Raw genomic sequence first — 25,988 nt, forward strand, 5'->3', positions numbered from 1 at the left:
ATATATGAGAACATAACTTTCAGTTTGACACTTAGTAAAAGTCCTACTGGAGTATCTGAAGCACCTCCTCTATTATTTTTCCTCTTCAGCTTTCATATAACACAATCACCGGTACCTTACCGGGAGTGTTCTTGAGTCGATAAAGTTAAGTTTCTTGAAGCCGGCTCGAGAAATATTTCGTTAATCCTTTTTTTTACTTGAGGGGGCTCGTTTACATGGATCGTTTATAAAAAAAACTGATTTGAGTTTGAAGGGTTACGATTAGCATGTAGTTCTCTGATACTTTTCTGTGGTATTGAAGAGTACGATCGAGAAAGGGCCACTGGGATGGATGTACCTCGCTCGCTTATGCATTTTTCATTTGATTGCAGTGTACTTGTGAGTTCTTCCTGACTTAATGGGTGGTAATGAGGTTCTTGAGGTGCCGGGCTGTCATCCCATGTTACCTCGTAATTGTAATTGTATTCACAATGTATAGGAACAATATATTCAGCTAATCACACAGATGAATATATGTATTCTCCGTATCTATATAATAGCCCCACCACTCCAGACACACCCAAAATGAAAACACAAAGCAACGCTGAATCCCACGAGACGACAACACACGATAGCGCAAAACATTTTCGCGGTACAGTCGATCTCAGTCCAATACGCCAATCCCAATGGTGGCGTAACAGCACTTCCATTGTTCGAATACTATCTCCTTAGATAAACTCGAGATGATGAGCGCACCAAACGCCATGGGGTATCCAATCAAACAAACAATCATGCAACCGTACCGGGCATTTCTGCCTTGCTTTCCTCCACTGGAATCTCTGTGGTCGAAACCGCAGCTGGCTTGTCGTTCTTCAAAGCATCGACTTCGAAACTTTCCATGGGTCGCAAGCCCCATCTGTTGAAGACAACAGAGTCGACTCCCCATCCGACGGCAGGTGTTGTTAACATTTTCTCGCCGGTGAATACGGCGTTAGCACCGGCCATGAAACATAAAACTTGTTGTTCTTCGCTCAATTCTCCTCTTCCGGCAGCCAAGCGTACAATGGTTTTTGGCATGACGATTCGAGCTGTTGCAACCATTCTCAACATATTTTCAAATTCCACCTTCTTGTTTCCTTCCAGTGGAGTTCCCTTGATGGCCACCAACATATTCACAGGGAACGATTCTGGGTGCGAAGGTAAAGTAGCCACGGTCTCCAAAAGTCCAATATGATCACTCTTATTTTCACCCAGCCCCAAAATTCCCCCAGTACAAACATTAATACCAGCATCCCTCACATTCTTGATTGTATTCAATCTCTCATCATAACTCCTTGTTGTAATGACTTTTGGATAAAAATCTCTCGACGTATCCACGTTATGATTATAAGCAGTCAATCCTGCTTCCTTGAGTTCCTGAGCTTGCTCCGCGTCAATCATTCCAAGAGTAACGCATACTTCCATGCCCATGCCACGAATCTCGCTAACCATTGTTTTAACATTTTTGAGATTGGTTTTACGACCACGCATATCACGCCAGGCGGCGCCCATACAGAAACGGGTGCTGCCATTGTCCTTAGCGATGCGGGCAGCAGCGAGGACGGATTCAACGGAGATCATTTTGGAAGCTTTGAGACCGGTTTGATAGCGTGATGATTGGGCGCAGCTGGGTGTGAGGTGTTAGCATTATCGTCTGATAAGTAACAGTGGATGAAAGCAAAAGAAAAAAATCCATACATCTACATGGACCGTGTAGAACAAGACGACGATTTAAAATCACAGAGAACAAAGTAGACTCACTAAGAACAGTCCTCCGAACAACCACCAGTTTTAATATTCAACAGAGTACACATCTGGATAGCTCCCGGTATGTGGAATTTCCTATGCAAACTACCTGCTCCCCAACATAATTCCATCAATGGTTTATCATAAATGGTCTTGATTTCTTCTCGCGTCCAGTTGGTGCGAGGTTCAGTTGCATTGAGAGCTTCTTGGTAAACATCTTTTTGGGATATAACAGTGTTCTCTGTAGCTTCAGGAGGAATAGATGATACAGTACCGTAGTTTTTGGAGTTCAGGGCTTGAAGACGGAGGGGGAGAGAAATGGAAGAGAGCTTGTGGGTGTTGGAGCGGAGGGGACGAAAGATGGTGGTCCTGAGGGTTGCCATGATATCAGAGTTAAATAAGGATTTGACGTAGGTATTCACACTCTCTCTTCACCTTATATGAAGCAGGTAACACGGATTAAAGAAAAGAAACCAAAATCTCTGATAAATATCTACAACTTCCAAATCAAGCTACTGTCCAATAATTCCATCGCCATTACTACCTAATATCCAGCTAAACCAAATCGTGACTCAACAGAGACAAAAAGGAAGGAGACAAGTCAAACCTCGAAACCAAGCTAAGTGAGGGGTTTATTTACACAACTCATTCATGTAACCCCAGATGATCCAGCGGGGCAGCTCAACAAATTATGTATCCGGGAATTGTCCACTTATCAATTGTCTCGTCTGATTGGCGGGGAAAAGCGAGAAATTCCCCGCTGTCACGACAGCAAGGTGGATCGGCCCGTGCAGAAGCTTGGGCTGAGTGACCCTTGGCATTGCCGAGGTAAGAAATGGAGAAGATCTTCCGGATATCGCATCGGCGTTGTAGTAGCACCGAGAAGGTAAACTTTGTTATATTGTTGGGAATTTGTTAGATAGCTGTTATGGTTGATTGATGGTTGTTCAAATGAAAGCCAAAGTACTAGTGCAAAATAGTAAAAAATTCTTAGTAATGAGATTACAGTACCAGTGAGAAAATGCTAAGCGAGAATGAAGGATTAACAATCATGTGTAGGATCCGAGGCTAAAGTTCAGAGTGCAAGTATTGTCGTTGAGACCCGAGTGACAACTGGTAGATAAGAAGTCTTGGTCTATTATCCGTTGGTCCATCTTATTAATCACCCCTTTGAAGAAGCTCATAGATTTCTTGGGAAGTTTTAGACCCCAAGGTATTTTTTGCTCTAAATTTGTGTTATTCATTAGTTTGTTTCGAAAAATGAGACCTAGTTTGATAGCTGATTCGAGATCATACTTGGCTACATCCTCGGTTTCTCTTGGTTTGCTTTGCTGCATTGTGATTTTATATTGTTGTGTGAAGATCTTAATCTAAGTGTACGACATGGCTTCTTCTTCACGCGATAGACCTATAGCTTTGCCCTCTCTGTTGGGGTTCTCCCTTTGAAACTTGCACCTGCATCAGCGCTATTGACCTCATGAACATCCGCCGCTGAATTAGATATCAGCGGTGAAAAAGTCTCCAAAGTCTCATCCACTTGGCCCAGCACTTTCTTTTCCATCGCCTCAATCCACTCTTTAACACACTGTACCAATCCCCCCACCTCCTCAAAAGTATTCCCAGCATGCAAACAAACCCTGACTCTTTCACTTCCCTTCTTGACTGTTGGACTCATAATTGCCCGTACGTTATAACCCGCTTTTTGACAAAAAGCAGCTAGATCCTTGGGCTCAGGTGTCTGAAGAGAGAATATGGGTGTCCAGTTTAGATCCTCGGTGAATGGGTTGGGGTTTTGGTGCTGCGGTCTGAGGTAGAGAGAATGAGGCAGTTGGGAAAGTAAAGAAGTGAAATGATGTGAGAGAGAACGGACATGAGATTGAAGGGGAGCCGTGGAGGAGGACAAAAGAAGAGAGTAAGAGGCGGCGATTAGAAGGAGAGAGGGTGTGGAGAGAGAGGTGCTGTAAATAAGAGGGCGTGCGTAGTTGAGGAGGTAGTGACGCGTTAATGGTGTGGTTAGGATAATAGCTATTTGTTATTTTAGTATATTCATCATCAGGTTGCGAGATTGAGCGCGCAGTGAGAAATTCAACACAAAGGAGAGATGGAGAACATACCACCATTTCCCGCAAGCGCCTTTCCAAAAGTATGCAACCTCGCAAATATCTTTTCCTCCAGTCCTAGTTCACAAACCAGTCCCCGTCCGTTCGGTCCATAAACACCAGTCGAATGTGCTTCATCTACCACAATATATCCTCTTCCTCCTTCAGTAACTCCCCCTAACCCAAAAATATCCTCAACAGTGTCTACCACGGCGCGCAGAGGACATAAATCTCCATCCATACTATACAAACTTTCCACCGCCACGAATACATTTCTCTCTCCTCCTTCTCGTTTTACATTATCCAAAACCCTCCGCAAATCACATACATCATTATGTTCAAAGGCAATAAATCTCCTAGAACGTGACCCTCTCATCCCTTCATGCACACTAGCGTGGATTTGTTCATCGTAGATGATGACATCTTCTTTTTGAGGAACACAGGCAAAAAATGCAGAATTAGCATCAAATCCTGAGTTGAAAAGAAGAGCACCAGAGCCAAGATACGGAGAGCGATGAAATGTAGAAATTTGAGATTCAAGATCAAGTGCGAGGGGAGAATTGCCGGTTAGAAGACGGGAACCTGTACTACCTAAAGTTGGCGGGTTTGATTTTGAAAGTGGTGATGAATCCACGCATGTTGAAGGTGATAAATGAGATCGGAGAAGTGAAAGATATTCATTATGTAGAAGTGTGGATGTTGAGAGTGAGAGAAAATCGTTAGATGAGAAGTCGATTGGTGTAACACCAGATGTAGTTTGTATGGTAGATGGTAACGATAGATTCCGGAGCGACGATTTCAGTGCTCGGCGTTTGAGTGCCGAGGTCATTGATTCTTCCAGTGTAGGCATTTTTGGCTTGCTATAAGATAAATGTGTGATGTGTGATTAGAACTGTGGTAACATTGTACAGATGGATACAGGTAAAGAGGCAATATGATTTGATTCGTAAGTCATGACTTCTCGACTCGGGTCCGATTTTCAAAATTTGTTGAAGTCTTGCCGAGAGTTCGTTTTGCATTAGCTGGTGACATACTGTATCTATCCAAAGCCGATACATTAGCAGAATTGGAGAATACGTGCCAGCATGGATATTTCCCGCAGATCACATTAGCATGGGTTTAAGCTATTGTGGAGATAACTCAGGGGTATATAGGAAGATTGGCCAATCGGATAAATATTTATTAGTCATTCATGCAAGCGACCCCACCATGCTCTAATCACCCCTCATTGTTCGAATTTCAACCAGCGATTGACTCAACTCCGAGCTTCTTTTCACTTGTTCGTCTGTTTGCTTTCCCTTCCTTTGGTCAAAATGTATAAACCACCACCCTCTCTCCTTTCACGCTCGCTTCCTGTCTATCATCTAACGGCATCCAACACATCTTTGGGGAAGACTATCTTTTCAACACTTCTCTGTCGACAACTGCTCGCCAAAAAGCAAATCCCATATTATTTGAAGCCGGTTTCAACAGGACCATTGAGTGAAGCTGATGATGTACATATTGAAAAATTTGCAAAAGGATCGAAAATAGCATGCTTGTTCAGATATGGTGAAGCTGTCAGCCCGCACATAGCGGCAAGGGGTGTGAAGGTGTGTTTGGTAACTTTCATTTATAACTAGGAGAGATTAAATTTTGGCTCCATTACCCAAATGTCGACATTGTTTAGTTTTGATGGTTGGAAAAGACACATGATCGAAGAACCTTCCTTCGCTAACTTGGAAACACGTGCAGCCACCAAATGATCACGAGATTGTTACTGCAATCTCAGATCAAGTTAAAAAATGGACAAAAAGTAATGAAAAGAGAGGAGAAGGAATGATCATAGTGGAAGGTGCTGGTGGTGTACATTCGCCAACACCTTCTGGTACAAGTCAAGTAGATGCACTGAGACCTTTGAGGATGCCAGTGTTTCTCGTTGGTGATCCGAAATTAGGCGGGATTTCTGCAACAATTAGTGCTTGGGAGAGTATGTGAACATTCCTGCTCGGATGAAATCTGAAGGAAACCGTAAAATCACTCCGGTTAATTGTGCTGGACTAATGATGAGACAGGTTTACATCTCCGAGGATATGACATAGACTCCGTCTTAATATTCCAGGAAGAAAAGTACGGAAATTATGCATATCTATCTAAATACTTCCAAGAAAGAGGTGTAAACACAACAGTTATCCCGCCCCCACCAAATCAATTACCAAATCTCCAGGAGGATGAAGAATCTATGTCTTCTTACTATTCGAGTGTTGCTCAATCCGGCGAGATTGAAGCTCTACTAGAAGCTTCCCATCAACGAAATATATCACGAATTGAGGATCTGGAACAAATGGCCACAAAAGCTCACGAAAAAATCTGGTATCCATTCACTCAAATGAAGCATCTCTCAGCGGATAAAATACTTCCTATAGATTCCGCATTTGGAGATTACTTCCAAACTCTGTCGACACAAAATGAATCCAAATCTGGAGAGCCAACCCGAGAGAATCTCCTTACGCCCACATTAGATGGCTCAGGGTCCTGGTGGACCCAAGGTTTGGGTCACGGAAATCCTGCCCTGTCATTAGCCGCAGCATATGCATCAGGTCGTTATGGACACTGCATCTTCGCTTCCACCGTCCATGCACCCTCTCTGAAACTCGCTGAGCATCTCCTTGCCAACCTCAAAAATCCTCGTCTCTCTCGAGTCTTTTACTCTGATAATGGTAGCACTGGCATGGAAGTCGCTGTTAAGATGGCCTTGACTGCTGCTAGTAAGCATTACAGTTGGGGGAATAATCCCGAAAAGAGTAGAGAGGTGGGAATTATCGGACTCAAAGGCAGTTACCATGGAGATACCATAGGGGCCATGGATCTAAGTGAAGGAAGCGTTTATAACGAAAAAGTACATTGGTACAAAGGAAGAGGATTATGGTTTGACGTACCAAAAGTCTGGATGAAAGATGGAAAATGGGTAGTTTATGACGGAACCAGTCAGAATATCGAGGAGACATTTGATGAATTGGGAATTGTGTTCAGTTCTCAGAGAGATAGTAGCAAGTTGAAGAAAAAGTATGAAGAACATATTTTGGCTGAACTTCGAAAGGCCAATGAACAGGGGATGAAATTCGGTGCCTTGGTTTTGGAGCCAATCATCCTTGGGGCGGGTGGCATGTTGTTCTGGTAAGTCACATACATCTACCTCTTTCTCAAACTCCCTTCTGACACAAATTAAAAGCGACCCCCTTTTCCAACGCACCCTAACAAACGTCATCCGTAACATTCCTGAACAACTACTCGGTGAAGCCAATCCTCCTCCCGAAGGTTACAAGTCTTCGCCAAACCAATGGACCGGACTTCCCGTCATCCACGACGAGGTATTCACAGGTCTCTACCGTCTCGGACACTTCAGTCCCTCTACACTCTTACATACATACCCGGATATCTCAGTTCATGCTAAGCTATTGACCGGCGGTCTACTACCCCTTTGCACAACCGTCGCTAGTGAGGGTATCTACGAAGCATTCCTCGGCGACGAAAAAAGCGAAGCACTTCTACACGGACATAGTTATACCGGTCATGCCGTCGGTTGCGAAGTCGCACGTGTAGGTCTCGAAACCATGGACAAATTAGACAGCGATAAAAATGGCGCATGGGAGGGATTTAGAAATGACTGGAATCCTGAAACCCAAGAATCTGTTTCTAAATCTGCAACCCAGGTGAAGGGTGCAAGTGGAAATAACCAGGTCTGGAGTATATGGAGTAAATCTTTTGTCAACTCGATCTCTCACCTGGAGTCGGTAGACGGAGTGATTGCTTTGGGTAGTGTATTAGCTATTACCTTCAAGGATGAGCAAGGAGGAGGCTACACCTCGAGAGTCACAGAAACAGTGAGAGAAAATATGTTGGATGGTAAGGTGGCGGGCATAGATGGGGAATGGAATATCCATGCGAGAATACTAGGGAATGTGGTGTATCTTATGGGAAGTCAAGTCATGGCTCTAGAACAGGTTAAGAGCATTCAAGATAGATTGGGAGGGATTTTGGGGCTGTGAGTTAAGCAGAAGCAAAGTGGAATGGGTACAATCTACCTAAATTAAAGATCAAATCAAAATTATAAGCTTGAGATAGATTGGAAAATCTTGTTCGAACACATATGGGAGTCCAGTGCTAGGTGAGATGCTGTGTCTAATCATACTTGGTGGATAACCCAATCCTTGGATCATGTAGCGCGAGCCAAATCTTAATATCATGTGCTGAGAGCTCGCGTAGGCAAGACAGAGTGAACAGTTATGTAGGTCGATTTATAATATTTTAGTCATGTAGACTTTAGTGAATGTTGATCTATGGGATACAGGACTTGAAAACTTGATGAGAATATATGTGTTGGAATAAGTGTGATATTGGATGAGGCTAGGAATTGACACATCACATTTTCATTCCCCTCCCGACAAAGAACACCTAGATGCTATTTGAAAACACGGTTAGGATGAAACTATCGTAAGGATGTTCAATTTTACCTCGGATATATTCAGAGACCATTGGTAAAGATAGAAACATCAATATTTAAGACTTTCATATATATTGGATGTGTCTAGTCTGGTGTACGCCCAGTCAGACCAGGTTCTGGTAATCTCAAGGTTTTATTAATAAGATCTAACCCGCGAGTATAATAATTAGCCCAAGAGGTAAATAAGAGCAGAGAAAACGGAGTTTCTTTCGTGATAACTATTCTCATAGGAAATATCTCTACATTCCTCTGCTAAAGTGACGAAGCATTTGGGAATTCGCTTCATCATTGAGATTAGAGTGGGTGTTTGAAGCATCGCGGTAATTTGGAGCACAATCCGGTCATTAGTCATTGTACTAACAAATATCACCTCAGACTCTTACCTTTCATTATTTGTACATCTGACCATTTCCGATCAAAGAGGGCTGTGCATCGATTATATCCCAACTATCATTGCACGACATATCTGGGCAGCACTTACCCACAAGTCTAATCTAATGCTTGTTTGCAATGGACTCGTAACTCCTGGCTCGCAAAAAACTGCGTACGCTAGCAGCGAAAAGACCTCCAAACATTGCGATTTGTAAATAAGGTAACATTTCTGTACGCTCGTGATACCATGCATGTGAGCAATCCCGATCTTTCCTGAGAATAAAAACAAGCGAGCTGAGAGTAGACTTCCGATTAAACAGGTCGCGCATCTCGTCGAGGGTCAACTTTCCCCTCTTCTTGCAGAGCTCGAACAATCCAGAAATTCCTTCTGTTTTGAAGGATTCATGAAACTCAGTACGATTTTCGCGTGCTGTAAAACACACATAGAGTCAGTACAGACCATTGTTTATACAGCTTCAAGTCACATACTCTGAATAGCCCATTCACCAATTTGACTTGCGACACCCGCGATGAGGAAATGAGGCTTGGGCTCAAAAATCTCCAGAGAAGAAGAAGCAGCCAGCTCAAATAGTAATCCAGGTAATAGAAGATGTTCAGTGTAGATATTGTGCCTACACACAACAGAAATCAATCTCCGCGAAAATGTCACCTGCAATGACTATATCTCAGGTGAAACTTGCAAAGTTTTACAACTGGACGAAAGGTGAACGAAATCTTCAATATTGTCGAGATAGTGTGGAAGAAGTAATAAAAGATCAATAGAGCCCTTCAAGAGCGGAAAGCCGTTGGCTTTACTCAAGTTTGTCATTGTTGCTGAGACTTGAGAGAGGTCTTGGAGAGTTCTTTCTTGGTTGTAGAGGATGAGAGACAAGATGGGGTAATTGACGTGGGGGATCGCTTAAGTACTTTTTTTGATACGTGATAGTGAATTTAATCTACCAAGTAGACCTCTACGAAAGCAATCTAGTGCTAGCGCAAAACTGAGGCCACTCATTGGTATGCAAATTCACTGAACCAACCATACTTACAACGCGAATAACGGATCAATGGCACATCAAATATACTCTTAAACCGAGTCCGCTCCTTCGATTGCGGGAATTTGACAAACTTCTGAGTGAACATGATCATCAGAGTCCTGATGAAGTATCATGAACCGCCATGCTTCAAACCGAAGTCATGTCAAACATACTCGTGTAAGGAACGAGACAAGCACGAATCCAACTGTGAAATCAATCTAACCAATCATCTCAGCTCATAATAAACAGCATAGCAGCATTTATGATCAGCGAGATAGTGAGAGACATACCTTGAAGTTAAGGAATTTCCTCGCTAAATACCGATGGCACGAGGTGAACTTGCTAGAACTACCCGCAATATCATCCAAGTGGAATATAGTGCAAATCTAGAACAACTTTTTCAATGAATAAGATATTGGAAATGGTATAATTGTGCTGAATAATACATTATAAACTAGAATTCTCTGCTATTTCATTGTGAGACATCTACGCTGTGTCACAAAAGTGACTAAAACAATCAGAACGCTGTAGCCTCTTGACCGAGCTACCTCTACCAATTCTTCGCCCTTTCAAACGCTAATCAAGAAGAATCACCAAAAACACAAAGACTCTCAATCTTCCGGCCAACGACAATTATCCCTCATCTTCCCCTGTTCCATCCTCATACTCCTCCTTACCACAGCCATCAACCCCAACGGCACCAAAAGATCCTCTCCCAACCCCGGTTCCGTCACTTGAACTCCAGCAGAAGTAGACCACGTATAATTCCTCCTCTTCACACAAACTTGCAGTCCCTTATTTCCACCATACCCAAAGCTCGCAGTTCTCATCACTTCCTCTCCATTGCTTTCTTTGCTCCAAGTATTCCACGTTTTCCGACTTTCGTCAGTTGGCCTTCGGAAAACTCTCATGAAACTTTGATACACACAATGTTTTTCAAAGAGTCCCCACATAGGAATATGCAGATCCAATTCAGGGAATTCAAGCTCCATATTCTCAGCATCGGTGGCTGTCCATGTTCCATTGCGTACTTCATGAAGATTTTGAATTGCAATCCCGAAATTAGGAACTAGATGAGAGGTCTTGTTTGAGTCGTAGATTTCCCCTGGTTTGAGGCGATCGAATAAGACTCCTCCTTTGTAGAAAGAGGAACTGGGATCTTCAGAGTCAATGACTATAATTCCCTCCTTCATACGCCAAGAGCGATGCAAGAGATCAAAATCCAAATGCATGGGTTTATCGCCATAAATCCCCATGATGCGCCAGGATTTGTCGAATGGCTTACTGGTCGGTAATGTAGGGTTGTTTAGAGCTGTATTATTTATTCTGGTGATGTTGAAGAGATTAACGCCAGATTTGTAGGATTCGTAATCTTTCCAGGAGGGATATGGGTATAGACCAGGCGTTTGAGTGTATAGATGGTTGATGTGGATTCTCCCTTCTTTTGTTGTTCTGCTGTGAAGACCGAAGTAATCAACAGATGGTTCAGAGAGTTTGATACGTGTGTCGAAGCTATCGCATGTGCCGCTTGTTCGAAGATTCCAGTGAAGGCCTGGTCCGAAGAGTAGTCGGCGGGTACGTCAGTTATAGAAGAAAAAAAATGGAAGAAAAAAAATTAATACTTACACGGCTGGAATACAAAAGACAAGAATAATGAATATAATCCACAAGATAGTAAGAACCACCCTTGCAGCGATGATTTTTGTCCTTCTCCATGAGATAGAATATGATGTAGGCACTCGTATCGATGTACTTAAACCTAGATAGATCCTGAGACACTTATTGATGCTATGTAGATTAGAGCCCCACATAATCGAATTCAACACAAAGAGGACAGCAGCAGCTACAAAACAGATATTTTGCTCGTGCTTACGAAACTCCCCTTCTGTGAATTTTTGGTTTTCGAGTGGTGTTGTAAATCGCCGAATACGATTCACAGTCCAGAGAATTGCAAGGAAATTGAATATAAAGATAGGTATGAGATACCAGAGATTTTTTTGGAAATCGGCAATTGAATCAGCAAGTTGTTGCTGATCGTCTGGCTCTTGGGGTATCTCCTCTCCGCAGTTATCTGTGCATGTGGGTTCAAAGCATGGTCCAGGATGACATATTGCTGAGCATATATACGTGGGGCAATTGCGCCGAGTACCACAACGCCGTTTTCTCGAACAGGACTGACCACAGCTACCTGCATTAATCTCTATAGTTTTGGAACTATGTTTTTTGCACCAGCAAGAGGGTAGCGGGCGGCCCCTACGTTCAGTAGTATTACATCCAGGGCATCTCCACTTAACACTATTTGGTGATCGGGTCGAAGTGATAACCCATCCCCTGATACACCTAGGATGAAAGACATGATAGCAGCAATGGTAGCTCCAGATCTCTGATATATCAGCTGCAAGAGTATCTATGCAGATAGGACAGATCCTTCTGATAATTTAGTTTAGCTAATGAATGGTTGCAAAAAGGAGTCGACTTTGAAGTTCAGAATGACCTCATACAAAGAGAGAGATACATACATTCCATTTTCAATCTCATCTAAAATCTCATTGGCCTTTGGAGAAATCAGGGGTCTTCCATTAGTATCTACTATGTCAAGCTCTATTGATTGTCTTGGTGATTGTGGAGCTTGAGGTGTTTTTCGAAAGTAACTCGTCATATATTTTGAAAGTCTTGACATCTTGAGAAACTGCGATTTGCCGCGTGGAATCGATAATGCAAAGATAATCCTATTTATTTGTATCCAAATACGTAGAAATAAAATATTTATACATGGGGTTGAACAATTGATACAACGAATGTAAAGAAATTAGTGGTCAGAAGTAGGATTCGGGGAGAATTGAAAAGATAAATAGGGATAAACAAGCGATTAAGCGAAGGAAAGTGCGAGGATTGGGGATCATCCAAAAATTAATGATAGAAAACAGCAAGTAGACATGAGTTGTCAGCCGTATATAAGCACGTCGGTTGGTCCTGGCTAAACGATATTTTGTTCTTGCTTTCCGGAATTTCCAAGCCTCTGCTTCCTTTTTACTCACTTTACAAGAACTCGAATATGAGAAGAAATGTGGTAAGATTGCATGCGTAATCTCCACGAGAGATAGACATTGAGACTGTATCTTTCATTGTTCCGAAACTGTTCTAGAACACACAAATTAGGCTAGACATTCACATAGTTGCACTTTCCGTATTTATCACTAGCACTGGGCTGAGTATTGAATAAATTAATAAGAATGTGACGTCTTAGTATGGAAATGGATGGCAAGATTGAATTTAAGTAAATTAGTAATTGACATGTACGACAGCGACACTACTTGATTAATGAAGTGAACGATTTTTGTTATCAGTGCAAACATTTTTCATTACAGAAGAGAAAAGATTATTTTAATGCAAAAGGAAACGAAAGTTGCCCATTGGTCAAAATTATTGATTGAATTATGATGGATTATTTAAATTTGTAGGGAAAGAACGAGAAACTGTTTGCAGATCAACGTGAAATTACCAGAATGGGGCAAAACGAATGATAGGCAGAAAGCCATCTTGATGAGCTTCCGCCTCAAAAGACCAATGATCCCGATTCTAATGTATCCAAGCTACTGTCTTGGCTGCTGTCGCTGCTCTCAACTATTTCTCCTGCAGCCCTGGCTGCATCTCTAGCCTTTTTCTTCTCCGCCTTCTTCTTTTTGATTGCTCTCTTTTCCTCAGCTTCCCTCTTCTCAACTTCTCGTAATTTTTTGACTTTTTCTCGGTAGAATTCAACAGTTGATTGTGGGAAACCAATCTCATTGAAAAGGTCCTCTATTGACGAATCTTTGGAATCAATGTGTTTTGAAAGAAAGATCTTTAAATCTTGACGGTTGATCTTGTGAGCCCAGCTCACTAATTCAACAACAAAAGATACCCAGTTCAAGACGGTCTCTGAATCCATACTTCCTTCATGTGCTCGGAACTCTATAGTTCTCTTGACAGGATTTGGAAAAGGTTGGAGAAGAAATTCAAGTTTAAAAGCCATGTAGCTGAAATAGTTATATCCATTGAACATGGCCACGACTTCGTTGATGTCAGATGTATTGAAAAGGACATCGAGTAAATTCCCCTCGAATTTGTACACACCAAGATTGGAGCGTTTATGAAGGGATCCACAATAGCGACCATTGTTCCTTGACTTTCGAAGAAGGGAGAGAATCTGAAGTTCGAAAATCCAAATAGTTGCCATGAGGTATTGAAACGGTTCAAAAGACAAGCCTTTAGTTCCATTGCCAACATGAACGTGAAGACCACATGACTGGTTGACAACAACATCGAAATGTTTCTTGAAAGCAGTTAGCATTTTTTCAATTTCCTTCAAAGCTTTCGGACCAAATTTCATGACTGGTGTTACCAATTCAAGCTCGACGAACATCGAGGATCTGTCTGCATGTTCCTCTGCATGGAATGATATGGTGGCATCTGTACCAATGGCCCATGTGTCGAATAAGTCTTGCTGATGTATTTTATTGGGATCTTTATTTGGGTTGGAAAAATGGGGAGAGTCACGGTCAATCTCTGCTTCTGTCAATATCTCAAGCCCAGTTTCAACAATCAAAGTTTCTTTGATAAAACTATAAACCTGACCCGGGCCAAGTTTCCTGTAGTCAGGAGAGGATCCTTTTTTGAAGCGAATGCCAAGCTCAAATTCTACCCCAAACGTGAAGTCAGTAGAGAGAAATGGTGTAGACATATTGACTAACCTTTTGATATAGCACTATTTTTGATCAACCTTTTTATATGATATGACACTATTGAGTGGTAGGCTTACTACTGCACTTCGCTTGGTTATGAGTACGCGTGTAAATATTTCAGTCAATATGGAACTTCCTAAAATAGTTATCTATTGAAATGAATTACGGGAGACTTGAGAGAAGTTATCTTTGGATAGACGGTCTGTTCTGTTCTTATATAGGCTCTCTACTATGTTTGTTCTATTCTTCATTCGACAAAATTTCAGAGAACAAGCGAAACAATCTTCAAGGACCAATCAAGGGCACGGTGTTGATAGATTTACAACAAAGAATAACTCTTGTGCCTTGTTTGTCAACAATGCCTTTGTATTAAGTGTCTATTCTTACTTGTCGTCGTCGCCGTAAGGTTAACCATAAGCTGATGAGTTCAAACAACCTCAAAGTCAAAAAAGCTGTTGTGTTATTGTCATTTTAACAACATCTAGGTATCAAATCCTTGATCTCTCTTGCAAGACAGAGCCTTCATGTTTGCATGGGCATTACCTTGTATGAGAGCTGCTCGACGTCGAAGCTGTTTGTTTGTTCGTCTTTACATTTTTTGCAATCAATGATAATTCCAAAGCGGTCGTAATTCCGTCAAAGCACGTGCCGGGAAATTTCCGTGGCACGGATCTCTCGAACAACCCCGCATTTCCCCCACAAAGATAGTATAGTTTACCTAGGTACTTCATACTCTTTTCTAAAACACCATCTCATACAATCAACTCCTTCTTTACTTGGAGGAAGATATAAATCATAAACAGTTCATCCGGGTACGAGAGCGGACATGATTGCGCAGACACATACTCACCTCCCCTGCCTCCCTTGAGCCCGCTTCTCAGATGTCAATGACTTTTGATGATTCTCGTGTGTCAGCCCTCGAGTGATATGTTTTGGCATAAGATCTAGAGGTAACCAAGCCAATATACACAGCCTGGAATCCACATGGATAGTACAGTGATTACTCCTCGTGACTTATCATTGGCCGAAAGGGCTGAAAGGGTGATATTACACGCACAGTGATGACTTAGCACATGCTGAAGAATGGATCAAAATGAAGATCGTCAATTCTATTAGGGTTTAGCGTGCTTAATTATGAGCTACTAGGTGCCCCCACTCGCCTCATTATATCTACTTCGTATTGAGGCGAAGTACTATCTATCTAGGCTAAGTAAGCCTTAGTACTGTTCTAGACTCAAAATGGTTCATATAATATCGAAGATGGCACCTCTTCTAAGAGTTCTTTTGTTCCAACCTCGATTTTTGGTAACATCATCTCATTTTGCATCATTTCCCATAACACGTTCTAACGTTGAATTTCATCATGGTTATCACAGTAAAGCCAGAAGGTGCTGAATATGACTATATTATATGCGGGTATGCTCCATCTCTCACTACTCGATTTAGTGGTCATCTCTGATGAACGTTCTTTAGAGGTGGGACGTCCGGCGCCGTTGTTGCAGCAAGATTGGCAGAAGATCCCAACAATTCTGTTCTAGTTATCGAAGCAGGAGAGCATAATTCTCTTCTCGAGAACACTATTATGGTCGGTGGATGGTAAGAGCCTTTTCTTTCGTTCTATGAAGTCGAGCTCAAATATCATGAGTAGGTCACAGAATTTCGACACGGAAGCAGACTGGAACATCTCCACGGAACCAAATAGGGGGATTAACAATCGTCAAATCAAAGCCAGTCGTGGCAAGTTCCTTGGTGGATCGAGCGGAGTTAACGGTACATTGTGTATCAGGGGCACACCACAAGACTACGATGACTGGGAAATGCCAGGATGGAGTGGAGAGGAAGTTTTTGGATACATGAAGAAGGTAGAATCATAATAAACTTAATTTTGATTCATATTGACAGTCATATAGGCAGAGAACTTCCATAACAAAGACTGGTTTGAAGCAAATGATTCGGTACATGGTCACGATGGTTTGCTGGATGTTGAGCCTCATGATCTGGTAAGTGGCATTACAAGCAATCTTTGGTACAATGAACTGATCTTCTTAGGCCCCTATATCTAACATGATTTTGGATTCAATGGCCGATCAAGGTCTTCCACTTCATCCAGATATGTTCTCAACTGGCGAGACTCCAAACGGTTGTGGCCATGCACCAAGGAGTGTGTATAAAGGAGATAGAACTACCTCGGCCAACTACTTCATCAACAAAGGATCAAACCTTGCGATAAAAACTAGCACAATTGTCGATAAAGTGATTCTCGAAAGCCATGCGTTCCCTCATGAGCTGAAAGCTGCAGCTGTAAAAGTAATTGAGAAAGATGGAACAGAGAAAGAGATCCGAGCTAAGAAAGAGGTCATCATTAGTGGAGGAGCCTATTGCTCTCCAACCATTCTTATGCGATCAGGGATTGGAGCAAAGTCCGAGCTTGAATCTCATGGTATTGATTGTCAAATTGACCTCCCTGGAGTTGGGAAAAATCTTATGGATCACATGGTAGCGACCCACTATTTCTCGGTTTAACATCGCTAACAGAATCCCAGATTGTGTTCATGTTTTACGAAACAACCAAGCCAAATGTTACCAATGACTACCTCTTGTATCGTCCAAATGCTTTGGGTGAAGCTTACAGACAATGGAAAGAAGAAAAGCGTGGACCTCTCTCTACCTTTCCTTTTGGTGCATTCGCATATTCTCGCCTTGATGAGCGTCTTGCTTCGGAACCAGCTTGGACTTCAGCACCACGACAACCAGGCCGAGATCCGATGGGACTAACCAAATCACAACCAAATGTGGAGTTCTTTACTACAGAATGCTACGGTGGCCCAAAACACTACACTCAATTTCCAGACGGAGAAAAATCCCATGCCTTTTCCATCATTGCTGAATTATTCGCACCTAAGAGTAGAGGTACCGTCACTTTAAAGTCCAAAGATCCAAAGGATAACCCGGTTGTCGATCACAATTACTTAAGTGAAGAGCTGGATATCGTGGTTCTCAGCGAGGCGTGCAGATATGCGAATGAGATTATTATGAAAGGAAAAGGTACCAAGGACATAGTTGAGGGAAGTTGGCCTAAAGACTTGACGCATCATGCATACACATCAAGAGAGCAATGGGTCCCTTATATCAAAGATAACGCTACAACCTGTTATCACCCTGGAGGAACAGTCAAAATGGGCAAGGCATCGGACCCAATGGCAGTTCTCGATGAAGAACTGAGAGTTAGAGGAGTCAGGAATCTTAGGGTTGCCGATACAAGTGTCATGCCTCTTCTTAATCAAGGACATACTCAAATGCCTGCATATGCTATTGGCGAGAAGGCAGCAGATTTGATAAGGGGTGTCGAGGATTTAGATTTGGCGGCATTGAAGTTGGAGAGATATGACTCAAAGCTCGATACCAATTGATTGCAAGATTATGCGAGATTGGTGAAGATGGTGGGGAGGTTGTATGAATTATGATCGTTCGTGGCTTTGGCACCATGTAGTTTTATTGTATTTGGCATAATTTACTACAATGTTCTCTTTCATTCAATGATTTCCACGGCTGTATTACGTGGTTCGTTTCACTTGTTATTTATCAACTTCCTTGATTGATTTATTCATGGCAATGAAATCGGTGATCACAATCAAGAGAATGTTCTTTCCGTTTGAGGTGATGTAAGTGACGCCCATCCGACTTTCCTCGTGAGCTGCACTTTCCCGATTCCATGTTTAAGATGGCTTCTCAATTTCGTTTAACTCATCCCATCTCTCACAATGCACCCCGATACCATACATTCAACACAGACCTCAAAAATGTATGTTTCAGGTCTCCATCTCTCAACTATCCTCCTCCTCATCATCATTCCTTTTACAAACCTCACCATTGCCACGCTTCCACCATTACACTACACCATCAATCGTCGCGATGATTCTTTCCCCGCTCCCGATACTGCTAATCTTACCTTTCTCCAATCCACACTCGCAGATATAAATGCCAGATTCACAAATTCCGAAAGAATACTGAAAGGGAATAAAGTCGTTAGAGTGCCCAAAAGATGGCACGATGGCCAAAATCACCAATACCACAAATTTGAAACCCCGATCTGGAACATATCTCCAACCAGGAACTACTCTCTCGGCGAAGTCGGAAATTCTGGATCTTGGTTTACGTCGTTGAAAATTGGCGAGCCTTCCCAGAATGTGGATCTTGATCTTAATATGTTGACGGCGGATTTTGCGATTATCAGTACGCCGAGTGGGAAGGGAAGTTTTTATCTCGAAGAGAGGAGTGGGACCTATAGTGTTAGTAATGAGAATGAAGAGGGAAAGGGGATGAATTTTCGGGTTGTAGGTGTGGGAAGGATATTGTGGGATTACCGTTGGGGTTTGACATGCTTGCTGGCTTGAAAGGGGATAGGTATATACCGGTCAATTTTGCACATTGTAGACCGCAGAAACAGTGGATTGGTAGTCTGGGAAATAGTGGTGCAAGTCTGGGGTTGGCTATAGGAGAGGGGCTGGGACAGGTTGGGGGTTGGGAGGGAGGATTGCTGGGGCAGATTGTTAAGAGTGGAATTGTTGATACTGAGATCTGGAGCTTGATGCTGATTAATGGACATGAAGGGGTGTTTAGTGTGGGAGGATCTTCAGTCGAGGCGGTTAGAGAGGTGGAAGAATTGATCGAGAAGGAATTGAAGAAACTCGAAGCAGGTGGGGTAAGTGAATTCCAACCTCAAAATGATGAATTGAAGAGGGACGTAGATGTCTTGCAAACTGGAACGATGGATTCAGAAATATGAACGGATTGGAACTGCAGTCCAAACACGACGAGTTTGAGAAAAATTCAGAGATAGGATTGATGAAGAGAGATGGATTTTCATCGGACAACAATGATGTGACTTGGAAAACGAATGATGAAAGTGTTTGGGAATGGAGTAAAGTTCGAGGTGCAGATGGATGGTGGGAAATTCTCATGAAAGGAATTTGGGTTGACGGAAATAAACTTATTCAGAACCAGCCGATAGTATTGGATGTAAGTTCGAATATTTTACCTCCCATTTACCTCCTCATTCCGCATTTTTCACAACCCGCTAACATCCTAAGGTCAATACTCCCTACATAATCGGTCCACCACATCAAGTCCGCAATTTGTACTCATCCATATCCGGCTCTCGTCAACTTCCACCACCTTATGATCAGTTCCATGCCTACCCGTGTTTCAACCCACCTCACTTACTACTCGAGTTTGGCAATTTGAGAGTCAAGGTATTGGATGGCAAAAGGGACGAAGGAGGGTTTTCACCCGGAGGAAAATTCAGCTTGGGGAGGATGGAGAGAGGTAGTGGGTATTGTGTGGGAGTTATAGTAGAGGGCAGGTTTGGCAAGAAAGATGGCCGAAGTGAAGAAGTTGAAAACGATGGCGTGGATGGGAATGGAATGGAAGATATGTGGATTTTTGGAGAACCGTTGTTCAGAGATGTACAGGTTGCTTTTGATGTAAGTTTCTTGAGAACTCGCTCTTATTTGGACTGGATACTGACTTTCTGTGCATAGTGGAAGAGAAAAGAGTTGGCATGCAACGATTTTGAGGTCTTACTTGACAATACCAATACTATCTGATCCTCATCGAGTTCTAAGCAGTGTTAATCTCGATTAACATATTCATTTAACATGGTTTCCTCACTCGGGAGGAACTGTATATTTGTATCAAGCAGTAGCGGAAATTTTGAAGATCATTAGCACGATTAAGTACTTAGTATCACGGGAATGGCACGTGATATATATTATTGTCCCACCACTTTCATCTTCAACAACACAAGTAGATCATATGATATTTTCAGCATCGAGAAAGATACAATCCATATTGTGTCTAAGTCTACGCCTTGAACAGTACAGTACATAAAGTTACATCAGTATTTCCTCAATCCCGACAAACGTGCTCTTGAAACGTTACAATGTGAACTCTTTCAGGCAGCTGAAATATACTCGAGCTACAGTCGAGGTAGGGCTGAAATGTAAGTGCATGCAAGCCAAGAGCCAGAAATCAGTTTGGTGGAATATCTACCAATCAACCTTGTCGGGGCAGGATATATTTTCTTTCCCCTTACACAATGCTTTCAAGGTGCACAGCCTTTCTCCTCAAGTCCGGTCATGACCGGGCTGATGTCAGACGAATTTTCAACATATTATCAGTAGCTTATGTGCCAGTCTTCAGTCAATTGTTCACTTGCGATTCCTGAAATTGACTTTTTCTTTCTTTTGCGTGTGCCAAGTTTATTATGATAGGAATGTCGCAATCCCAGATTGAGCTATTGGAAGGACCGGCTTTGACTCCTCCACCCGGTGTTACCTCGAATTTTGATAATCCTTATTCCCTTCGACCAGCAGCCGATGCGGTGAAGATAGTGACTACTATTCTAGCCACTCTGGCTATTTTCATACGTGTATACACCAAGTGGAGGATTATTCGAGAGGTACATTTGGAAGATTGTATGTATCATGACATATGATCGTTTGAATTCGGCACTGACTTGCTTAGATATTGCAGTTGCAGCATGGGTACTTCAATCTTTCTCTAGATACTCTGTCAGATGCTGAGTAGTAAACTACAGTGCGGTTATATTGTTTTTAACGTAACAACCGGGTTTGATCCCAATGTTTTCGGACGACATCAATGGGATATTAGATTGAAGGATTACCAAACATTTCTCTATGTACGTATAATGTATCTTGTCGTTTGATGGTAACTCATAGTGACTAGGGTACCTACATTACATCCATATCATTCGGTCTTGCGATAATGTCAATCAAGATCTCGATATTGCTACAATACATTCGGCTCTTTACTGCAGGAACACGAGATTTAATGTTTTGGAGTTGCCATACACTCATGTGGATAACTATCGTATTCTATACGATCCTGCTGTTCATGACAATTTTCATTTGTACCCCTATACCAAAGTTTTGGAACGTACTGGATACTACGGGCCACTGTCTTGATGTGAACTACTTATTCCTAGCGACTGGGACGGCGAATACTATAACCGATTTTCTTATTATTTTGCTTCCGCAACCCATCATTTGGAAGCTACAGATGAGCTTCAAGGAACACGTTGGCGTCTCCGCTGTTTTCTCAACAGGACTTCTGTAAGTTCACATTGGTACATACATGTCCCCCGTTATTAATTTATCTCCAGGGCTTGCATAGCATCCATGGCGCGACTATTCGTTTCATTAAAATTACTGAAAAATCCCGACGCTACCTGGTATACGAGTATCATGTGTATTCCCTCATATGTAGAGTTAGGAGCCGGTATCATCACAAGCTGTCTACCGACATTACCCAAATTCTTTAAAACGATGTCACAGATACCCCGCGTGTCAAGAATGTGTAGTTTTGTCTCTTCGCTCTCGAAGTCTTCTAATTCGTCTGCTGAGTCTAAAGAGTCGAAGGAGAGTAGTGATAGTTCTTCCTGGAATCAACATCGCAGGATGCCGTCGGGGTCAAGGGGGGAGAGGAGGGGTTCAGAAAGCTACGATGTGTTAGAGGAGTGGGAGGGACATAATGCTGCTTTTTCGACGGTCAGCTTGGGGAATACAGCGACGGCTACGGGAATGAGAAATGAAGGGGGTAATTCGCAGATGAAGTGTGTTGATGAGGAACGAGGAATCTTGAGATCGGTGCAGATTTCGATTGTTCGTCAGGGTCCATTGAGTGGTGAAGGGAGGAATGCTCCTGTTGTTTAGGCGATTTCATGAAAGGCGTTTTTGATGGGAAAATATTAGGGATTGGTACGGCGGGAATAAGATCTGGAATATGAGATTTTGGCAGGGATGCCATTTGCAGACATGGGATACATATGCTGTGAATTTTTAGAATAAAGCTTTTACAGGTAGAAATAGTTTATCATAAAAAAATAAATTATGACACAATACTTTCAGGATATTCAATATCCCATCTCGAACATGAACCTATTTCTTTCAGAAAGTTGATTATATAAACTAACTTCCAATCTATCTTCATTCGACACATGGATCTGTCCACTCATCACTTATTCAAAGTAATTATAAAGTGCGTTTGCTGAAAAAATAATTGAGTAATATTGGGAAAACACTACAACGATGACTCTTTACGATGCCAGCTCTGTCTCCTCGGAGCTAGTAAATCGATCTTAGAAGACATGAATATTTTATATCTACTTGACAGTTTGCCAGCTCTCTTTCGTTTCGACTTTGTAATGTGATTTTAGTGGGATAAGTGGAATATTGTTGGAAATGCAAGTACTTCTACTTTCCTAGACATGGAAGATAGTTCGTACGGATCTTCTCCAAAATTTAATCTTGTAGCGGCTGGACTTCAGGCTAGGGAGTTATCTGTTGTGATATTTTGATGAAATTACTCAAACACAACAAATTGTAATCTTACAAATGAATTGATATTCATGCTTGTGCTTGTGCTCTCGGCAAATTCGAGTTGATGAAGACGACTGCACGTCTCCTCTCATTTGAATGACGAGCGCTTTCATGCAAGGCACTTTTGCGGACTGTGTTTTACACATTTAAGATTTCTTTCAACAATCAGCTTTTATATACACCTCTCCGCAAGTATCTAGAACTGTCTAATGACATCCAAATTACCAGTCCATAGAGGATAGATAAAACCATCTAAAATATTAGATTAGGCAATTCCTGAGCCTCCCTAAATCCCATAGAATTGCCTTCCACAACCTCTGCGCCACCATAGATCGAATAGTACGATTAGTATGAGGCGTAGAAGAATAACCTTTAACAATTTGTCCAATAAATCATAACTTTCCGATGTAGGTCTGACCTCGACACAAACTTTGCGAATGCCTAGGATCCATCACACGGCTATCACATCTCGTCCAATTCTATTTTCCATCCGTTTTTCCAATTCTCCACGTTCAATATCTCCAGGTTTGGTCAAGAAATCAAGATCGGGGTAAAGATTTTTGTCCTCAGCCGGCGTTGGCTCAGAAACATTACTGGCATCTTGAGAATTCTTGGCCACTGTATTTGACTTCCTGCATCTGGTGCAACACAACCAATGTGCTACCACCGCGCCCAATTCGCTGAACTTTTTGCTGTGTCTGCGGAAAAAAAGGAGTAAAGACGGGTAACAGGCGATCATTATGCCACAAAATAACTCTACCAATCTATCTCTTCGTCAGTGTTCTGAAATTAATAGCGCAAAACTCCGGGTAGAGATTGGGCTCACATCACGAGGACGACAGCGAGACCGTTCCATGAACGATCATGACTCCGAGTGTTAATCACACGATATATGAGGCTTAGAAGCGATCCAATGCAAGCTCTGTCATCATACTGTCAGTAAAGCAAAAGTTCTTATATTGCTTTCAGGTAGAGTCTGCTTACAGTAATCCTATGCCAAATCCTATCATCACAAAGATCTTTTTCTTTTTTGGAATACGCAGTTTACTGACTGCAACGAGTGGCAAAATGAAAAGGTAAATGTCGATTCCAAACGAAATAACAGACGTGGGTACACCTATACGTATGTACATGGCATATTGAGGTGTGAATAACCTCGAAGCAAATGTTTCCCTACCAAAGGGTGTCATGAGGTAAAAGTGGAGGATCGTAAGAGCCAAGTAGAAGGCGGAGGAGAATGTTGCACCAATATAAACGCAGATTTGCATCCAGCGTAAACCCGCAAATATTTCAAGGTACATAACGAATATAGAGAGCTTCACAAGGCCAAAAGCAGGACTGATTGTGATGCCAGTGATGTAGAATGGCTGATAAAATAAGTAATACATTCGGAGAAATGAATGCGTTGAAGTCGATGGAATAGAATGAGACTTACCACTAAGTTTTTCTTAGAAGTTATATCTAATAATGAATAATCCCAGTCGTGCAGGCCAAGGGTACCAGAAGTAACCACTGTGCAAATGTCAGTAGATTGCTTGTCAGGAAGAAATTGAACTGTACTTAATATCGACGTAATATAGAATACTATCACCATAATCTATAGGCAAATGAAATCTTAGATTGATGTATGAAGCTGATGGGCAGAATGTCACCTACGAAACCAGCTAGTAAAATGACTATAATCTAATCAGCTAATGAAATTGGAATGAAAGGGTTAGACAAATAATTGACTAACAATCGCTTCGAGCCACCTTTCGCTGGATTGCCGTCCTCGTATATACACGGATGATGAAGCATGTTGTTGCCATGAAGAACAGAATGCTGCTGACAGTGATCAGAAGCCAACCCCTCCTGGCTGGATTTGGGGAAAGTGCCTGGACTCCAGCCGGTGGAGTCCCAGCGGGAATAGTTGCAAGAACTTCGGGTGGTAAACTCAGTATTTCGCTAGGCGTACTCATATTGATAGTTGGTAAGGAATTGAAACTTTTGGTAGAGTAGATATATCAAGATTAATTTGAAGCAACTGAGGAATAGCCAGGGCATATGAATAGAAAAGTCTATGAAGAGGAGGATACTTCTACTTGAGATACAAATTGCTATAAGACTACAAGACCAATAAATACAAACAAAGACTATTTCACGGCAAATGCCACGATATTCAACCACGATCAGTGACCACAACAACGAACATCCCATGTCTTCACTTCAACAAATCCTACAAACAACGACGACCTCACGGAGATCTCCATAATCAAACACGCCCGATAATCCTAAAATCAACGACTAGCATACAACAAGCATGTCACTCAACCGAAAGCTTAACATTTTCAACAATGCTGAGAAGATCCTCTTTGTTCTCACACCCCCCTTTTACAACTTGAATATGCGGCACTAGCCGCAACATTTTCTACATCGATAGCAAATGAAAGTTTGGATACGCGCGAAGATATCTTCGAGGACGTCAATTCAAGTCATGCGACCGCTGCGATTGTCTAGAGAAATTGAAATTATCCGCGTAGAGGTCAGTTTTGGCCTGGTCTTGACTCCAGAGATTCATGCTGCAAATCGCGACACCACCTGTAAAAGCAACCTGCCTCTTTATCCCTCGCCAGTAAATCTTCACTCCTCCTTCAAAACTTCAGATCATCAAAATCTCACAAAAACTCGATAACTTCAAGTTCCAATCCAAGCATCTCGCCACACCCCAAAGCGAATGACATTTTCGCACTCAAGATGGAATCAATCACAATCAGCGTGTAAACTAGCACTAGCGTAGAATACAACACGTGTTTTCAACAATGACATTAAAAATTCTGAGCGGTGATTCCCGTTCTCGAATCTAACTGCAATTCTCTCCTGGGTCACTTTACCGAATTCTCCAAGTAACACATACCCAACTGTAAAGAGCAAGAGATTCTAGACCTTGATCGAAATCACACTTTGTATATACTCCTACTCTTGAATTCTTCCATACGAGAGTTTGTTTGTTTTATATTTGCATTAGTCAACAATGATATATTCTCAATCAAATCACCAATAACGGGTGTCAGATCAAGGAAAAAGAAGTCCACAGCGCCTCGCTAAACCCAAATCTATTATAACCAGAAGCCAAC

The 25,988-nt window shown here is 42.1% G+C and overlaps 9 protein-coding genes across 9 annotated transcripts; 4 read left to right on the forward strand and 5 right to left on the reverse strand.

The window, feature by feature from the left end:
* Positions 1 to 768: 768 nt before the first annotated feature.
* EAF02_011608 (uncharacterized protein) lies at positions 769 to 2,147 on the reverse strand (the record flags this gene model as incomplete). The annotated part of the gene is made up of 2 exons (XM_038907655.1): positions 769 to 1,645; positions 1,780 to 2,147. The coding sequence occupies 2 exons, from the start codon at positions 2,145 to 2,147 to the stop codon at positions 769 to 771; spliced, it is 1,245 nt and encodes a 414-aa protein (XP_038752472.1).
* A 1,025-nt stretch (positions 2,148 to 3,172) lies between these two features.
* EAF02_011609 (uncharacterized protein) lies at positions 3,173 to 4,713 on the reverse strand (the record flags this gene model as incomplete). Its single annotated transcript, XM_038907656.1, has 2 exons — positions 3,173 to 3,789; positions 3,879 to 4,713. The coding sequence occupies 2 exons, from the start codon at positions 4,711 to 4,713 to the stop codon at positions 3,173 to 3,175; spliced, it is 1,452 nt and encodes a 483-aa protein (XP_038752473.1).
* Positions 4,714 to 5,176: 463 nt separating this feature from the next.
* Positions 5,177 to 7,985, forward strand: EAF02_011610 (uncharacterized protein; the record flags this gene model as incomplete). The annotated part of the gene is made up of 4 exons (XM_038907657.1): positions 5,177 to 5,455; positions 5,598 to 5,832; positions 5,918 to 7,019; positions 7,075 to 7,985. 4 exons carry the CDS (start codon positions 5,177 to 5,179, stop codon positions 7,889 to 7,891), a joined length of 2,433 nt encoding a protein of 810 aa, XP_038752474.1. The 3' UTR covers positions 7,892 to 7,985.
* Positions 7,986 to 10,366: 2,381 nt separating this feature from the next.
* Positions 10,367 to 12,435, reverse strand: EAF02_011611 (uncharacterized protein; the record flags this gene model as incomplete). The annotated part of the gene is made up of 3 exons (XM_038907658.1): positions 10,367 to 11,282; positions 11,382 to 12,182; positions 12,275 to 12,435. 3 exons carry the CDS (start codon positions 12,433 to 12,435, stop codon positions 10,367 to 10,369), a joined length of 1,878 nt encoding a protein of 625 aa, XP_038752475.1.
* Positions 12,436 to 13,311: 876 nt separating this feature from the next.
* On the reverse strand, positions 13,312 to 14,475 carry EAF02_011612 (uncharacterized protein; the record flags this gene model as incomplete). The annotated part of the gene is made up of 1 exon (XM_038907659.1): positions 13,312 to 14,475. One exon carries the CDS (start codon positions 14,473 to 14,475, stop codon positions 13,312 to 13,314), a length of 1,164 nt encoding a protein of 387 aa, XP_038752476.1.
* A 1,364-nt stretch (positions 14,476 to 15,839) lies between these two features.
* On the forward strand, positions 15,840 to 17,886 carry EAF02_011613 (uncharacterized protein; the record flags this gene model as incomplete). The annotated part of the gene is made up of 6 exons (XM_038907660.1): positions 15,840 to 15,892; positions 15,950 to 16,072; positions 16,125 to 16,338; positions 16,387 to 16,476; positions 16,526 to 16,972; positions 17,020 to 17,886. The coding sequence occupies 6 exons, from the start codon at positions 15,840 to 15,842 to the stop codon at positions 17,884 to 17,886; spliced, it is 1,794 nt and encodes a 597-aa protein (XP_038752477.1).
* Positions 17,887 to 18,276: 390 nt separating this feature from the next.
* EAF02_011614 (uncharacterized protein) lies at positions 18,277 to 20,082 on the forward strand (the record flags this gene model as incomplete). Its single annotated transcript, XM_038907661.1, is given in 5 exon segments — positions 18,277 to 18,810; positions 18,825 to 19,178; positions 19,217 to 19,495; positions 19,567 to 19,959; positions 20,017 to 20,082. The coding sequence occupies 5 exon segments, from the start codon at positions 18,277 to 18,279 to the stop codon at positions 20,080 to 20,082; spliced, it is 1,626 nt and encodes a 541-aa protein (XP_038752478.1).
* A 598-nt stretch (positions 20,083 to 20,680) lies between these two features.
* On the forward strand, positions 20,681 to 22,422 carry EAF02_011615 (uncharacterized protein). The gene is made up of 5 exons (XM_038907662.1): positions 20,681 to 20,952; positions 21,002 to 21,021; positions 21,075 to 21,176; positions 21,224 to 21,609; positions 21,660 to 22,422. The coding sequence occupies exons 1-5, from the start codon at positions 20,742 to 20,744 to the stop codon at positions 22,207 to 22,209; spliced, it is 1,269 nt and encodes a 422-aa protein (XP_038752479.1). The 5' UTR covers positions 20,681 to 20,741; the 3' UTR covers positions 22,210 to 22,422.
* Positions 22,423 to 23,326: 904 nt separating this feature from the next.
* Positions 23,327 to 24,833, reverse strand: EAF02_011616 (uncharacterized protein; the record flags this gene model as incomplete). The annotated part of the gene is made up of 5 exons (XM_038907663.1): positions 23,327 to 23,639; positions 23,702 to 23,797; positions 23,860 to 24,242; positions 24,311 to 24,387; positions 24,611 to 24,833. 5 exons carry the CDS (start codon positions 24,831 to 24,833, stop codon positions 23,327 to 23,329), a joined length of 1,092 nt encoding a protein of 363 aa, XP_038752480.1.
* Positions 24,834 to 25,988: the final 1,155 nt, after the last annotated feature.

The sequence above is a fragment of the Botrytis sinoallii genome (genome assembly GCF_014898435.1).
Source record: "Botrytis sinoallii strain Bc 23 chromosome Unknown BSIN_034, whole genome shotgun sequence".
Taxonomy (NCBI): domain Eukaryota; kingdom Fungi; phylum Ascomycota; class Leotiomycetes; order Helotiales; family Sclerotiniaceae; genus Botrytis; species Botrytis sinoallii.